Source organism: Grammomys surdaster, unplaced genomic scaffold (assembly GCF_004785775.1).
Source record: "Grammomys surdaster isolate TR1022 unplaced genomic scaffold, NIH_TR_1.0 202, whole genome shotgun sequence".
NCBI lineage: Eukaryota > Metazoa > Chordata > Mammalia > Rodentia > Muridae > Grammomys > Grammomys surdaster.
In genome coordinates, this window is record NW_021604647.1 from 2,747,485 (window position 1) to 2,763,194 (window position 15,710).

The 15,710-nt window shown below is 40.2% G+C and overlaps 1 protein-coding gene across 1 annotated transcript in view; it reads left to right on the plus strand.

Moving 5' to 3' along the window:
• Klhl24 (kelch like family member 24) overlaps window positions 1–15,710 on the plus strand; it is a 29,701-nt gene that overhangs the window by 11,331 nt on the left and 2,660 nt on the right. The window contains exons 4-7 of the mRNA XM_028770483.1: window positions 9,312–9,496; window positions 10,577–10,695; window positions 12,349–12,537; window positions 13,712–13,900. Coding sequence (XP_028626316.1) covers window positions 9,312–9,496; window positions 10,577–10,695; window positions 12,349–12,537; window positions 13,712–13,900 — 682 coding nt within the window. The remainder of the gene's footprint in view (window positions 1–9,311; window positions 9,497–10,576; window positions 10,696–12,348; window positions 12,538–13,711; window positions 13,901–15,710) is intronic.

Consider the following 15,710-nt stretch of genomic DNA (forward strand, 5'->3'; position numbering starts at 1 on the left):
GGGTGGTGCATCACTCATCAGGTTAAGGCACTTTCTGCTGGAGACCTGGACTCAAATGCTGGGACCCAAGTGCTAGAAGGAGAGCTGAATCCCAAAACTTGTCCTCTGACCTCTGTAGAAGCACCACAGCATGTACTAACCCACACACATACTTACACACATGGTTGTTAACACATATTAACAAATACATGGGGCAGACACATAAGTCGGTGGGCACTTGCCATACTATGTAAGCCAGAGCAGGGCATCAGGTGTCCCCTGTTGCCCTATGCTTTGTACCTGCAAGTGTAGAATCTTCCCTGGCCAGGACTTCTTTTCACCTAGGCTGGCCACCTGGCCAGCTGGTTCTTGAGATGCACCCATCTCCATCTCACACTGCTCTAACAGGCCAATGCATCCTTTCCTTTTGTTAAACATGGGTGCTGAAGACAAACTCAGGTCCTTACTTGGGTCCTTATGCCCTTACCCACTGAGCCATCTTCCCAGCCCTGTTCTACATCCAACTTTAAAGGGAACTTGTCCATTTCACACAGTGAAAAGTGTATGTCAGGTTGTGCTAGCACCCCATTAGGAAACCAGCATGAAGACCCAAAGTAGAATTCTACTGAACTTGGTGCTGGTGCATATGCAGTAGCAGGTGCTTCTTGTGCATGGTTGTTAAAGTAGAATTCTACTGAACTTGGTGCTGGTGTATATGCAGTAGCAGATGCTTCTTGTGCATGGTTGTTAAAGTAGAATTCTACTGAACTTGGTGCTGGTGCATATGCAGTAGCAGGTGCTTCTTGTGCATGGTTGTTAGTTGAAGTTCTAGAGGATCCCTGACGCACAGGTCAGCTGTCAATCTCTTGTCCGTCCACCGTTTAGCACTTCTCTGTTTCTGTGTTGTTACATTAACAACTAGAAGCTATCTGAATATTATACGTTATTTTGTATAGAGTTTTATCTTTCTGGGAAATTCACACATTCTCTGCTACGTAGCTCCAGCCCCCTCCTCTGACTCAGCCTGTCTTCAGCCATGGCTGAAGCGCCTCTAATCAGGTCATTCTTACCTTGTTTTAGTTGTTAGTCTCCTTTTAGTCTGGAGCCAGCTTGATTTCTCTTTGTAATGTTATGTTGTATTGATTCTGGTGCTGACGATTGAATTCATGGCCTTGTACATGCTAGGTGAGTGTTCTACCACTGAGCCATGTTTAAATATCCATATTTAAATATTTCTAAATTGTCCTTTAATATATCTAGATCCAGAGTCTCTCGTTATATTTAGTTGCTTCTAAGAAGTCTCTTTTATTCCAAATAACTGCTTTTTTATGTTTCTGATTTGATCTACAAATTTCTGCTTAATAGACATTAGTTAAATATTTGAGGCTAGAATTCATTCTAAGTGATGTGAATATTACATTGCTTATTAAAAGGGCCTTGTCCATGTTATCATCTTTCCAGCTATCATTTCATAATAATATTAGGAAACTCAGTCCCAGAACTATTCTGTGTACTATAACCCATATTAATTTGTTTAAATTTCAGAATAACCTTGAGTTATTACTATAAAACACATTTTACAGACCAGCAAACTCAAGTTCAGAGAAATAACTTGTTTATAGTTAGTTTAGTCAGCGACAGTTTTGGCTTCTCTTAATACACATACTGCCTCCATAGTAACTTTGAATATGAACATTTCAAAGACATTTCATAAAAATGATACTGTACTTAATAGGACTTCATTAAATACTCTTATTTTGATTGTTTTTGAGACAAGGTCTCCTATGTCCCAGTCTGGCCTCCATCGCTTTGACTTGGCCAGGGTTGACCTTGAACTTCCAATCCTGGTCTCACTTCCTCAAGGTTACTCAATACTGGGGTCAGATCAACTTGGGCCACCAAGCATATGCCTCTGTTGTTTCTATTCAGTGCCCTTAGCATTCCTGGTTTCCTTTCTCCCCTCCCCCTCTTCCCTAAGTATTCAACATAGATAGGAAGCTTGTTCCCAAAATGAAAATATTGGTTTGTGTAACTGCTGCATTCTGGGCATTGACTCCAGGGCCTGTGCATACCAGGCAGGTCCTGTAGCTCTGAGCTATTTCTCCTGTCCCTCCAGAAGGCAAGTTTAGTATTAGTGTGGGAAACATTAACAGTTGTTTAAGGATGCCTACATGTAATCGTGGTCTCTGATGGCTGAGCAGGATATTGCTCTGAATTTGAGACCAGCCTGACCTATATAAGTGAGTACCAGGTGAGCTAGGGTTACATAGCAAGACCTGTGTGAGAGAAAAAGGGAAAAGAAAAAGAAATTGCACAAGTTTGGGCTTGAAATAATTTTAATATTTTTGTTGTTGATACTGTGTTTTTTAAAATTTTGAATGCATAGGCCCATTTAAGCCATGCCGTGTGTATGGAGATGAGAGAATAACCAGTGAAATAGCTGCTTTCCTTCATCCATGGACAAACCAGGGCTAGACGCAGGTCATCAAGCTTTGTGGTTGGCACCTTTGTTCTCTGAGCCTAGTTGATAACCCTTGAGTAGTTTTTCCCCATAGCTTTTTTGTTTGTTCATTTTTTGAAAGATAAGTCTTTTGTAGATTGTGGGGTTGTAAACTTGCTATAATGCCAGAGCTGGCCTTAAACTCCTGTTTCTCCTGTTTCTACTATCCAGGTAACAAGATTGTAGGTATGTACCCTATATGAAGGTACCTTTGAATTGAATCATCTTGAACAGTTCAAGTTTCATCTAGTAAATAAGTGACATCTTTCCATGCTAAGTTAAGTGTTAGCCTTCAAAACCTTTCATCTGAAGAAAAGTGTGTGTGTGTGTGTGTGTTTGTTTGTGAGGAGGGGAGGGGGGGCTCTGCCAAACCTTTTCTCAGTTCATAAATCTGGTGTTCACATTCCTGGCCATTTTTTGCAGTCTAATTCAGACTTCCATTGCATTTCATTATGATTTTCTTCTAGATTTTTTTTTTTGAGATAGGATTTCTATATATATTCCTGGCTATCCTGGAACTTCTGTAGACCAGGCTGGCCTCAAACTGAGAGATACACCTGTCTCTGCCTCTTGTGTGCTGGGATTAAAGGCATGTACCTCAAAGGCATGTGCTAGGCTTTGATTTCTTTTCAAAGTTTTCTTGTGTATGTGTGCATTATGTGGGGGAACATTGGCACAAATCTGTAGGTCAGAGAACAGTTATATGAAATTAATTCTCCTTCCACATTTATGGAAGTTCCAGGGGTCAAACTCAAGTTATCAGGCTATATATGGCAAGTGCTTCACCCACTGAGCCATCTTACCAGCCCAAATCCTCATTTATGTATTTTCCATTCCATCCTGAAATCCTGAGTACCAGCTTCCCACCCCACCCCTCCCCCTGGTCTCTCTACACAGCCCTGCTGTCCTGGAACTCAGAGAGCTTCCTGCCTCCACCTCCTGACTGCTAGGACTCAGGGTGTGGTGTACGGTGGCACTCAGCCCTAGTCTAGGATACTAGACTTTTAACCTACTGGTTGTTTAGGAGTTTGGGTCTGAGTTTTTGCATCATGCTTCCATTCAGATTATTCCTACTATAATGATTACCTGGAATTTCTCTTGGCAGATGCTGAGTCTTTACTTTGGTAGCACTATGCTGCCTACAAAATGAGGTTACCACATAGAAGCATGGGTAACATTGAATGAACCAGACAAGTCTTTAGTGAAATGGTGGCCATATGTGGCAAATTGTTCATATTGGGGGGTTGGGGGTTTGAACACTAGGAAGAGCTAAGAGTTTGTAAGTTCATCATCTTGAGGTTAGACCCAGCAGTTAATTATGTACATGAATCCCGACTTATAACATTTTTCTGTATTCATTCTTGTGGAGGTAAGTACAGTATGGTGATGAAAGTCAAATGGGAACCATGAGAAGAGAAGGGGTTTCCGTCGTGGGTGGGGAGAGTCATAGAGTGCAGAAAGTGGGCAGGGGTGCTGCTCGGTGGAGAGGAGTAGAGGTTGGAGGATCCAACAAAAGAAAGCATGATAAAAACATCATCATGACAGCTACTGTGTATGCTGATTTACTTTTTTTATATGGGTGGTATGTCTGCATGTGTGTTGTACAGCATGTGGATGCAGTTCCCTCAGTGGCCTGATGAGGGCATCAGATCACATTGGAACTAGTATAATGGACAGTGTGAGCCACCTTGTGGATGCTGAAACTAGATCAGCCTGTGGGAATCAAACCTAGGTCTTCTGAAAGAGAGCAAGTTCTCAGAGCTGATTTTTAAATTTATTTTTATGTGAATGAATGTTTTGCCTGCGTGTTTTTAAGTGCTCATGTACACGCCTGTTCCAGTGGATCTTAGCTAAGATAGAGTCCCCATGGCTAGACTGTACAAGTCACCATTATTACATGTTTAAATGCTTTGAAATCAGCCACTTTACACTTTACACTGTTAATCCTGAGATTCTACAGAAAAACCAACTCCACTATTTTGAGCCAAATTTAAAGCAAGCTTTATTAAATATTAAATGCTGACCAAGGGATGGACTTTGTCAGGAACGTTCTATGGAATTTCCTAACCGAGAATGTCCCCAAGCCATGTATTGCAGGGGTTTATAAGGACAAGCCTATAGGCCGCTATACTTTCCCACGAGGCTTTGTTATTTTTCCAAGGACTATAACTCCTTGCATTCCAGGAAGTTCTGTACTTTCCCTCCACCTGACCCTTAGGCAATACTTGGTGCTCCTTCTCAGATGATACCTCTGTTACCAGTTTTTAACTCCTTTTAGAAATATTCTTTGTATAGGAATGTGTGTAGACACATCTGCCTTTCTGTACAGATGGTACACAGCTACACTTACAGGTCCTTACCTGAGTTTTATCACTTAACGATTCCTTGGTTTCCTCTTTTACTGCCAGTCCTGGAGGTTTAACCAAGGAAGGCCTCACCCGTGCTATTCTCTACTACTAGCTGTAAAACTGTGTTTGAAGTTGTTCTGTATGACCACATATGGATCTTTCCTTTTTGTGTTATTAGAGAAGCTTCCTAACTTGTTCTCAAGAGTTTACGTGTGTGCGTGCTTGTGTGTGTGTGAGTAAGAGAGAGAGAGAAGAGTGTGTGTGTGTGTGTATGTGTGTGTGTGTGTGTAGTGTCCACAGAGAGGCCAGAAGAGGGCGGTGGCTTCCTAGAGATGGAGTTACAGGCACGTGAGTAACCTGACAGAGATGCTGGGAGCTGACCTCTGCAAAACCAGTTCGTGCTCTGAAGCACTACTTCCTTCTCTTAAGAACATTTAAATAGTACTCTCTTTATGGATAGGTCATAATTAGGTTTTGTTGTTATTTTTGTTTTATTTAATTGAGACAGGATCACATTTTTATCTCTGACTGTCCTGGAAGTCAGAGATATAAGCCAGGCTGACCTTGAACTCGCAGAGATCTACCTGCCTCTGCCCCTAGTGCTGGTATTAGTAGAGGTGAGTACCACCATTCCAGGCTCATAATTTTTTCCCCATTGTCTTTACCACTTGTCATTTACTGGAAATTTTGATTGTTTCTGTCCTTTGGCTAGTATGAGTAGGCTTTCCGTGAACATAACTACTCATGGATTTACATTTGTATATTACTCTTTGGTCACTCAAAATGATTCTCTACTTCAGCCAGACAAGTTTAGGACAACTTTATGACCACGTGGGAGTAGAATAGCTAAGCAAAAAGGTGTTAACTGAAAACCTTCCCCTATGTTAGGCTGATCAAACAACCAATAGTGACCATTCAAAGGAAGATGTTGCGGGGGTCCCTGCAAGCTCTACTGCCAGCAGAGAAACAACTGCAGGAGGCAAGAAGGACTTAGCTAGCTGGGCTGCTTCAAGGAGTTGTGACCTCAGTCAGTTTATTTTTGATATATTTAAGCTCAGTACAAGTTTGGAAGAAAGTTCCCATGTGACAGTTATTACAACAAAGCTTAAGGCATGACTATATCAAAACTCCTTAACACTTAGCTTCAAAGTACATGGGACCTCTTCATGAGTTCTGTTCCCTGAGAATCCATGTTCATGACAAGGGTCTAGGGAGGAAGAGTGTAATAAGCATAGTAGTAAACTCTTTTGCAAGTACAGAGAACCTCTTTCATAGGAATGGGTCTGTTGATTAAGAAACAGTGCTCCAGAGTCTGGTGGATTCTGGTGATGACTGGCTCTATAGGTAAAGAATCACCAGGTTCTAACAATACCCACTCCAGCCTTTGGGTGGAAAGCAGATATGCACATCCCTTCCGCTTTAAGAGAAAAGCCCATGTATATATTATTTCTGGTTTCTCTAAAGCTTATCTGTGAGCATGGGGAACTCATGACTGTTATAAGATGTCATTTTTCTTTGTTGTGGTATTAGAGATAGAACCCAGGGCTTACTCTGCAACTAAGTTATTTCCCTAATCCTATTATCTTAGTGGTTTTTATTAGTGTCTTGACAATTTTATATATATAAATATATATTATGTATTATGATCTACAACCCCATTTCCTGCTCTTATCCTCTTCCATTTCTGCTGACCACAACTGCCCTCCTCAACTACCCACTAACCCCTCTACTTTCATGTTTGTATGTGTTCAAATCATATGTGGAAGAGTACTTCCTGACACATGGGCAGCTTACCCAAGACTGTACTACTAAAGAAAATGCCTTTCTCTGCCCTGACAATCATTAATGCCAATAGTAATTCAGGGAAGGATGGAGCCTTATGGCTCCCCTCCATCCGTGGTGGAATGTTGAAGGGTCAATCTTGTACAGATAACCAGAGGAGCTGCTGTGTGTTCCTTATTGCTGCAGCCATGGTGTGTCCAGAAAACAGAGCTGCATCACACTCTTCCCCATTCTTCAGCTCTTAGCAGTGTTCTCTGAGCCTTGGAAGGGCATGGTGGCGATTGTCTGATTCAGGGAGCTGCACTTCAGTCACTTGTTCCCAGCACTGTAACCTGCTGCCTACTGCAAAATGCTTCCTTCATCGAGGCTTAGAGCAGCACTTTAGGTATAAATATAGATACCTAGAAGGCAGTGTCTATTTATATGCTGGTTTTTTGAAACAGCCTCACTGTGTAGCCCTGCCTCCTTATGAGCCTCCTACCTCTGCCTCCCGAATGTTGGGATTAGAAGTATGTGACAGCACACCCAGATGTCTTTTTATCTATGAATTTACTATCCATTTACATGATCATCATCCCTTTTGTAGTAAACGTGTTTAGTGTCATGATATCCAGCAATCATTACCACGCCCATAGAGATTCAAGCTGTCCCCGTTTTTACCTTTAAGTCACATATGCATTATGTGTCTCAGTATTTAAGCATATCTACCATTAGTTCCCAATAGTAATTTTTAGATAATTGTTACTTTAAAAAAGTATACATTGTGAGTCTTGGTTACTACGTATGTTTTCCTTATAAAAGCCGCCTGCCTGGGGTAGTTCCCAGTGGAAAGCCCTGGCACACAGACTCCAGTGCCCTTGCCAAGTTTAAAAAATAAGGTCAGATTGTCTTTAGGGGTGGATCTAATGTTGACTATGAGAAACCAATTAACTTGCTTCTCTTTTCTAGTCTGTGTAAGTCTATTCTGCTCTAGTGGCTGAGGCTAGAGGATTACAGTGTCAATGACTCGAGGCTAGCCTAAGCAACAATAGTGAGACCCTGTTACAAAACAAACAAACAAACAAACAAACAAACAAAAAACCCTAGTGAGTCTGAAAATTTAGGTTGGTGGCCAAAAGCTTGCCTAGCATGCACAAGGCCCTGGGTTCAAAACCAGTACCATACAAAAAGAGAAGAGAAAGGAGGAGAACCAGCTAGCAGATTAAATGTGTTAAAGCTGCTTGCTCAGCATGTTGTTATAGTCAAGTCTCTACAGGAAGTTGGTAGAGCTTTAGAACTGGGTCCTTTCAGCTAATAGCAACTTGAGAAATTCGCCCAACATTAAAAATTTTCCTGCCGCTGGGCAGTGGTGGCGCACGCCTTTAATCCCAGCACTTGGGAGGCAGAGGCAGGTGGATTTCTGAGTTCGAGGCCACCCTGGTCTACAGAGTGAGTTCCAGGACAGCCAGGGCTACACAGAGAAACTCTGTCTTGGGAAAAAAAAAAATTCCTGCCAAAGAATTTGTAATGTTCAAGTCAATATTGCTAAGACAATAAGCTGAGTGGTTACAGCAAATATTCATTCCTGTGATTATGATTTATCCTTTTACTCCTTTGTTCGTTTACGTATTTCTTCTAGGGCTGGCCAATTCTGTCTTTAAATAATACAATGAATTGATAATGTTATATCTTACAGATCGAGAACTCTTCTGTGTCTTTAAGATTTAAAGTCTCATAAGATGCATGCATGTTGTAACAGTTGGACCTATAGATGCTTTTTAATTTTCTTTGATTTCATATATTCCTAGCTGGACAGCATGAGGACCTTGCAAATAAAATAACTTATTTCTGAAGAAATACTCTTAAATACATAGACATTAGGTTTATTTTTAGAACTAGCATTAATGAAGAGTGGTGGAATTTTTGCTTTGAAAGCCCAATGACCATGTTTCAGACCCTTGTACTATGACAAAACAAAAGGCTTAAAAAGTCAAAACCTATAAAACCCAGGGTGTTATTCCTTGCCTTTAATCTCAGCATTCAGGAGGCAGAGACTCTCGGATCTGTGTTCCAGGACAGTCTGGTCTACATAGTGACCTCCCAGCTAGCTAGAGCTACATAGAGAAAGCCTGTATCTAAATCAGCCAACCAAGCAGAAAAGCCAGGTCTGGTGGCTGTAATCACTTCTGTCACTCACTTGTATTCTCAGGCCGAGACAAGAGAATCATGATGTTTAAGCCAGCCTGGATGGGATATATATTGAGGCTGTGTCTTTTTGAAGAAGAAGTTTAATGGCAGAGATAGACTCACGGGTTAAGAGCACTTGATACTCTTACAAAGGACCAGGGATTGGTTCCCAGCACCCACATGGTGACTCATAGCCATCCCTAGCTCCAGTTCCAGGGTATCGAGTATCCAGTGCCATTCTTTGACCTCCATAGCAACCAAGCTCATGCATGGTGCACATATATACATGCAGGCAAAACACTCATACATGTAAACCTAAACACTTCAAAATAAAATCCTTGTAGATATTCTCTGTGGTCTAATGATGCCACTAATGAATGGTCTCTATGTAAATCACTAGCAGCCTGTTCTGCACAACACATCTGCAAGGACAAACCTCATTGCCTCTCATGGCGCTAGGGCTTTGAACAGTCTTGATTATATTTTAATATGTCACTTAACTATTATTTGTGCATTCTTAACAATAATTATTTTAGGTCTACTGGCTACTCAGAGGTGATAGTTGTGGTTGGAGGCTGTGAACGAGTTGGAGGATTTAATCTTCCATACACTGAGTGCTATGATCCAGTAACAGGAGAGTGGAAGTCCTTGGCCAAGCTTCCAGAATTTACCAAATCCGAGTATGCAGTCTGTGCACTGAGGAATGATATTCTTGTTTCAGGTAAATACAAAATTATTACAGTAGCTACAACTTTTGATTGGGAATCAGATTGATTGTTTTTAAATGACTTACTGAGTGTAAAACAAGTTTCAGGTAAACAAGTTTATACAACAAAACTGAAAAGACCTTTTCCCCTTGAAAAAAAGAATTACTTACAAAAGTTATACCAAAAAAAAATGGTTTTGGTCATGATATTTTAAATGCTTTTGTGTACACTTAAGAGTATATGTATTTTAACTGTGTGTGTGTGTGTGTGTGTGTGTGTGTGTGTGTGTGTGTTCGTTCTTATATGTGCACGGGAGAACATAGAAGTGCCTGCAGAGGCCAAAGGAGATGATCAGGTCTCCTGGAGTTGGAATTGTAGGCAGTTGTAAGCTGCCATGGGGTTTCTGGGTACACGCAGGGCCTGTGAAAGAGCAGCAACTGCTCTCATCACTGAGCCCCCTCTCCAGCTTAAAGTTAAAGGTATGATTTATCTTTTCTTTTTAAAGAATCACTGTAAACTGTAAAGTTAGAAGTATTCATATAAACATGTTTAATTCGCTTGTTTTCTGAAATTCTCTCCCCAAGTTGATCAATTAGAATTTATCTATAAAATTATTAACTTGAGCATATTTATTATATATGATACAGTCCTAAAAGTCAGACAGATTTTCAAAAAGTGTAGCTAGTATTTGTGCTTTGGAGCCTGTTGATTGACAGCAGTTATTGCAGATTGTACTTTTACTACCACATGAATGGCTCTGCAACATACACCTGATTTCCTGTGACTTTACAATTAGTCTTTAGAATTATCCTATTTGTACTTACCTGATGCCTTGTTTCTAAAACCTACTTTCTGCAGTTTATTGTTTTGGAGCTTACAATCATTAATTCTCAAGATAATAGTTGGCAGAACTTAAATCTGGTCTATGTAACTATTTCTATTAAGCTGGAGAAGATTCCTCCTCTATTTGTTGAGCAAATGCTGAACTTCTTGAATTGAATGGGTAAATTCTGCTTCATTACCTGTGTTAGTGGCATAGCCCTCTTAGTTGTATTTGGTGATATTACCACATGTGCATTGTTCTACATTTGAAGGTGGAAGAATCAACAGCCGTGATGTCTGGATTTATAACTCACAGTTAAATATCTGGATCAGAGTTGCTTCTCTAAATAAAGGCAGATGGCGTCACAAAATGGCTGTCCTTCTTGGTAAAGTAAGAGAAAAGACTTTTTATTAGTTCTCCTGGTAAATGTCCAAAAGAAATGCCACAGCTGGATCTTGCATTTCCCTCTGGGTATTTTGGCTTCAAATGGTATTTCCTTCCATTACTAACCAAGATAAACTAAAGACATAAACAATATGACACTGTGCTTTTTGAATACATATTCTGTTCTCCCAATTTCAAATTTCTGGCAGTACAGCACATTTCTCACACACTGGAATCCAAATACTTAAGAAGTACTAGAAAAGCATTATATCAGATTACAAAACAAGGCCAGTGTCTAGTCCACACAACTTTTTCCCTTTTACTGACTTTGACAATCAAGCAGAAAAAAATGTTTATCTCAAGTGATATTATTTCACCTTCTTTATTTGTGCAAGAGAAGATAAAACTAAGATAAACTCTCCAACATGTTTTATTTACTTTCTCTGTGTGTTGGGGTGGTGATGGATTATGTTCTATGTTGTGTGTATTCACATGTGTGTGCCCAGGAGATGGAGTCCAATCCCCTGGATCTGCCTGCTGGAAACAGAACCTGGGTCGTCTGTAAGAGTAGCAAGAGCTCCTGACTGTTAAGCAGCTCTCCAGCTGTATACGTATTTTTTTTTTCTTTTTTGAGACAAGGTCACATTACACATGAGAAAGGTGCAATGTACAGTGGAAGTGGCATTGGCCACTGTGGATGCACAGAGGCACACAGATAAATTGTGGACAGATTTAAATCACAAAGTGTGAAGTCTAGCCCAACTCTTAAGTATTCATTGATGATCTGTTTAAAGGATTGATTGGTGATGTTTTTGGGATGTTGGCATGTGGTTTGGAGAACTATGAAATGATGCAGACCCTTGGATAAATGGTAATGATGGAAAACAAAAGGAAGGGTGGGAGTGACAAACTTTTGGAAGTCCCAGTTGGACTTCACGGTTAATTACATGTGGCAAGAAGAGTTTATAATTGTTCATTAAAAGAAATGTGGATGTGGAATGAAAAGTTTGATTAATAAGAGTTTCTAATATACTTCACAATACACAAGGGATGGTCCTGCATGTAAGCCATTTACTAAATGTCATGTTTATTGTCTCAGCTGTCAAGTAAAGGTATTGCCCTACCAGTAGTCATGGAAAACATTGAGAAAGCTTTTGAGCTCAGTTGTCCTGGGTGCTTTTCTAGCTGCCATAGGAGCTAAAAAATGAGCCTTGCCTTCAGAGAGCTCACACTGCTGACCTTACCTAGTGTTACGCTTACACTGCTTTATTACTTTATCATCAGAGAGCTCATTGTTGAGTGAACAAAACATAACAAGCCTTACTCCCACAGGTATGGTAAAGACTTGTTCTTTCAAGGCGGTGGAAAGGGGGAAAAAAGGTCTTTCTAGACATAGCACAGATATACAGTAGAGAAAACAAATACACAGTATGCTTGTGGGATTAAAATGTCATTGAAGGAAACCTAACAGAAAAGGCTCTGTAATGGTATGGTAGTCAGAGGGGCACTAAAAATTAAACAGACTGAGAAAACTGAGCTAAATACACTGTAGTTACAGCTGTCTAGTCCTTGAATGAGAGAGATTCTCTCATTTTAACAGAGCAGATAAGCATTTTAGACTTGCTAACTAAGATTCCTTTCCCTGTATTTTACATATAGGTGTATGTTGTTGGCGGCTATGATGGGCAAAACAGACTCAGCAGTGTAGAGTGTTACGATTCCTTTTCAAATCGTTGGACAGAAGTTGCTCCACTTAAGGAAGCAGTGAGCTCTCCTGCAGTGACAAGCTGTATAGGAAAATTGTTTGTGATTGGTGGAGGGCCTGATGATAATACTTGTTCTGATAAGGTAAGCCATATGCTTAGAGAAACTACCCATGCTATGTCCAAAAGGGAGAGACAGGTGGTCTCTTGAGTGAATAGATGGCTAGGTCACTAAGTATGAGGGATCTTTGAAAAATTGGTATTCTGTTCTTTCAAGGGAAAAACATTCAATTCCAAGGTGCCACAGTGATACCGCAATGTGTAACAAGTGGGATTAAACCTTTTTGAAATGAGCTAATCTCAGAGTTAGACTTTACTGTCATCTACAGCATTTAAAACTTACATGCATCACAGAAAATTAATAAGCAAAGGTTGAGGCACTAATTAATTATACTGCTTCCAACTAGGTCATTTGCTTTAAACCTTTGAAAGGAATAACAACAACAACAAAAAAAGCCCAAAGCAGCAGCAGTCCATCCAACTCTGGGACAGAAGAGCATGAGTCCTTCTGCCATTTCAGTAGATATTATGTTTATTCTAGGGAAGAGTAGCCGATGGCTAATTGGCTTAGCAGTGATAATGAAATGTCAAATCAATTTATTTTCTTACATAAATGTTACTATGTCACCAAATGTTATGGAACCAGTGAATTGGCACTTAACCATCAAACCTGACGATCTGAGTTAAGTCCCCAGATCTTGTAATAATAGGAGAGCAGCAACTCTGCAGGTTGTCTGTCCTCTGACCTTCACATGGGCACTGTGCCAATACATACAGAAAGTCACCTATTACAGTTCATTGAGAATTTGTGCTAATTAAAAGTATACTAAATTGAGTTTGCCTGCTTCTCTTTTGAGGTAAGGACTCCCTAAAAGCATAAAGAAATTATATTCAGATTGAGACATGACTAATTTACATGAAACAATTTCAGAGAAACTTAAGACTTGACTTTAGTGTACATAAGTCAACCTGGAGCCCATTCTTCTTGAAAAAAAAAATACGTGTGCATTTTGTTACTGTCTTATGTTTGGTGGTAAAAAATGAAATTCTTTCATTTTTTTTTTTGAACAAAAGAGTTTTATCCTTGACAAAAAAAGCAATAATTTTCCTAATATATGAATTTTATTAGAGTAACCTCATTTAATTCTTTGAATTAACGTGATTTAATTTTTAACCATGTTTCTATTTATTGACAGATTTTTAAAGCAAATTTATATATTTATTTAGACATTTTACTCCATATTTTTCTCTATTGTTAGGTCCAATCTTATGACCCAGAAACCAATTCTTGGCTACTTCGTGCAGCTATCCCCATCGCCAAGAGGTGCATAACAGCTGTCTCTTTAAACAAACTGATCTACGTAGCTGGTGGACTGACCAAGGCGGTATATTGTTACGATCCTGTTGAAGACTATTGGATGCATGTACAAAACACATTCAGCCGGCAGGTAAGAACATGGAGAACCCAGACAGAAATATAAGAGGGAACAAGTGACATAACTAATTACTGGAACCTCACTTTTCAAATATTTCATATTTTTTAAAATTTCCTCCCAAGGAATTACTTTTATTCTTTTTTTATGTTTTTGCGGTGCTGAGATTGGGTCCAGAGCCTCATGAACACTGGTATAAACACTTGACGTTGAACTGCATGCTCTGCCCCAAGGACTAGCTTTAGTAAACTATCTTTCTTTTCAATAACCCAACAGGAAGTATCCATTATATTTAGGCTTTTGGTTTAAAAAATTCAACCTTCACCTTTTTTAGAATTTCATTTTTCTTCCTACCCTTTCTCTTTATATTTCAGAAGAGAAGAAGGTTCTCTGTTGATGGTCTTATTTTTTTGTTATAAAGGAAATGGTTGTGTTCAGACCTCATTCACCCACACTTTCCACCTGAAGCCCCAACTCCCCTTTATCTCTGCTGTTTCAGAAAGGCTCCTAACTTGTGGGGTCTTGGCTTTGCTTACTTTCCTTTTATTACCAAAATGCTGCTCCCAAGGCTGGAATTTTGTCTCTCCTCATATCAGTAAAGATGCTGTAGAAGGGGAGAGAGCACAGTCAAGGTAGTATGTTAGTATGTGCACAGGAATGTGAGTGCCCAGAGAAACCAGAAAACGGGCCAGGGCCCTGTAGTTTCAGTTACAGGTGGTTGTCAGCCACCTAATGGGGGTGCTAGGAACCAAACTCCAGTCCTCTGTAAGTAAAGTAAGTGTTCTTAACCAGTGAGCCAACCACCTCTCCAGCCTGCTCTCCCAAGATGTATTCCTTTCTTCCATCCACCCATCCATTCACCCATCCTTCCATCCATCTTTCATTTCTTCCTTCCTTCCTTTCTTCTTTCCTTCTGTCTATCCATCTGTCCTTCTGTCAGTCTGTCTCTTGCTTGCTTGCTTGCTTGCTTGTTTGCTTTCTTTAACTTGTTGACTGTATTTTGTCTTTCTTAGTTTGATTAGTTGGCTAGATTTTTGCTTGCCTTCCTTCCTTCCTCCTGTTTTATCTGCAGTCTTTCTCCCTTCTTCCCCCTCTGTCCCTCTCTCTCTCTTTATCTGATTGTTTCTTTCCTTCTTTAACTTGTTGGCTGTATTTTGTCTTTCTAGTTTGATTAGGCGGTGTGGCAGGAAATTCCATGTTCAATCTATTTAAATATTAGTGCAGGAGGGATTAGTGTGATTGGACAGGGAAAAGGGGGGCGGAGCTAAGAGTTGCATAAAGAGAAAGGGAAAGAAGAGAGGAGGAAGTAGCTAAGATGGAGACGGAAGGACAGGATGATTGAGAACCAGTATGGCTTTAAATAGCCACAGGTAGTTATGAATATCTTATAAGGTTAGAATAATTGGGATAACCTGTCTAATTTAGTTGGGCAGCTTGTATCATTATCAGTTGAACCAGGAATTATTGTGTGGACATCTTGTGAATTTAGAATTTATTGATACGTAAATCTGACTTGTTAATTATAAGCTTCTAGAGTTTTGTTTCTACCAGGCAAATGGGTGTTGTGGCGGCTGACTGCAGGGTGGATGGTCATTGCGTGGGGCTGGCATGACAGTGAAGGGAACATGGGAACTCCAGCCCTGCCAGAGAGTTGGCGGGCAGACAGTAGCCTGGCAGGACTGCGCCAGGACAGAGAGTGGGCGGCAGTAGTTCAAGAAGTCTGCAGGTTCATTTTTTAATACTTCCCGCAACAAATTGACTAGATTATTGCTTGCCTCTTTCCTTTTCTTTCTTTTCTCCTCTTCTTCCTTTTTCTCCTCTTCTT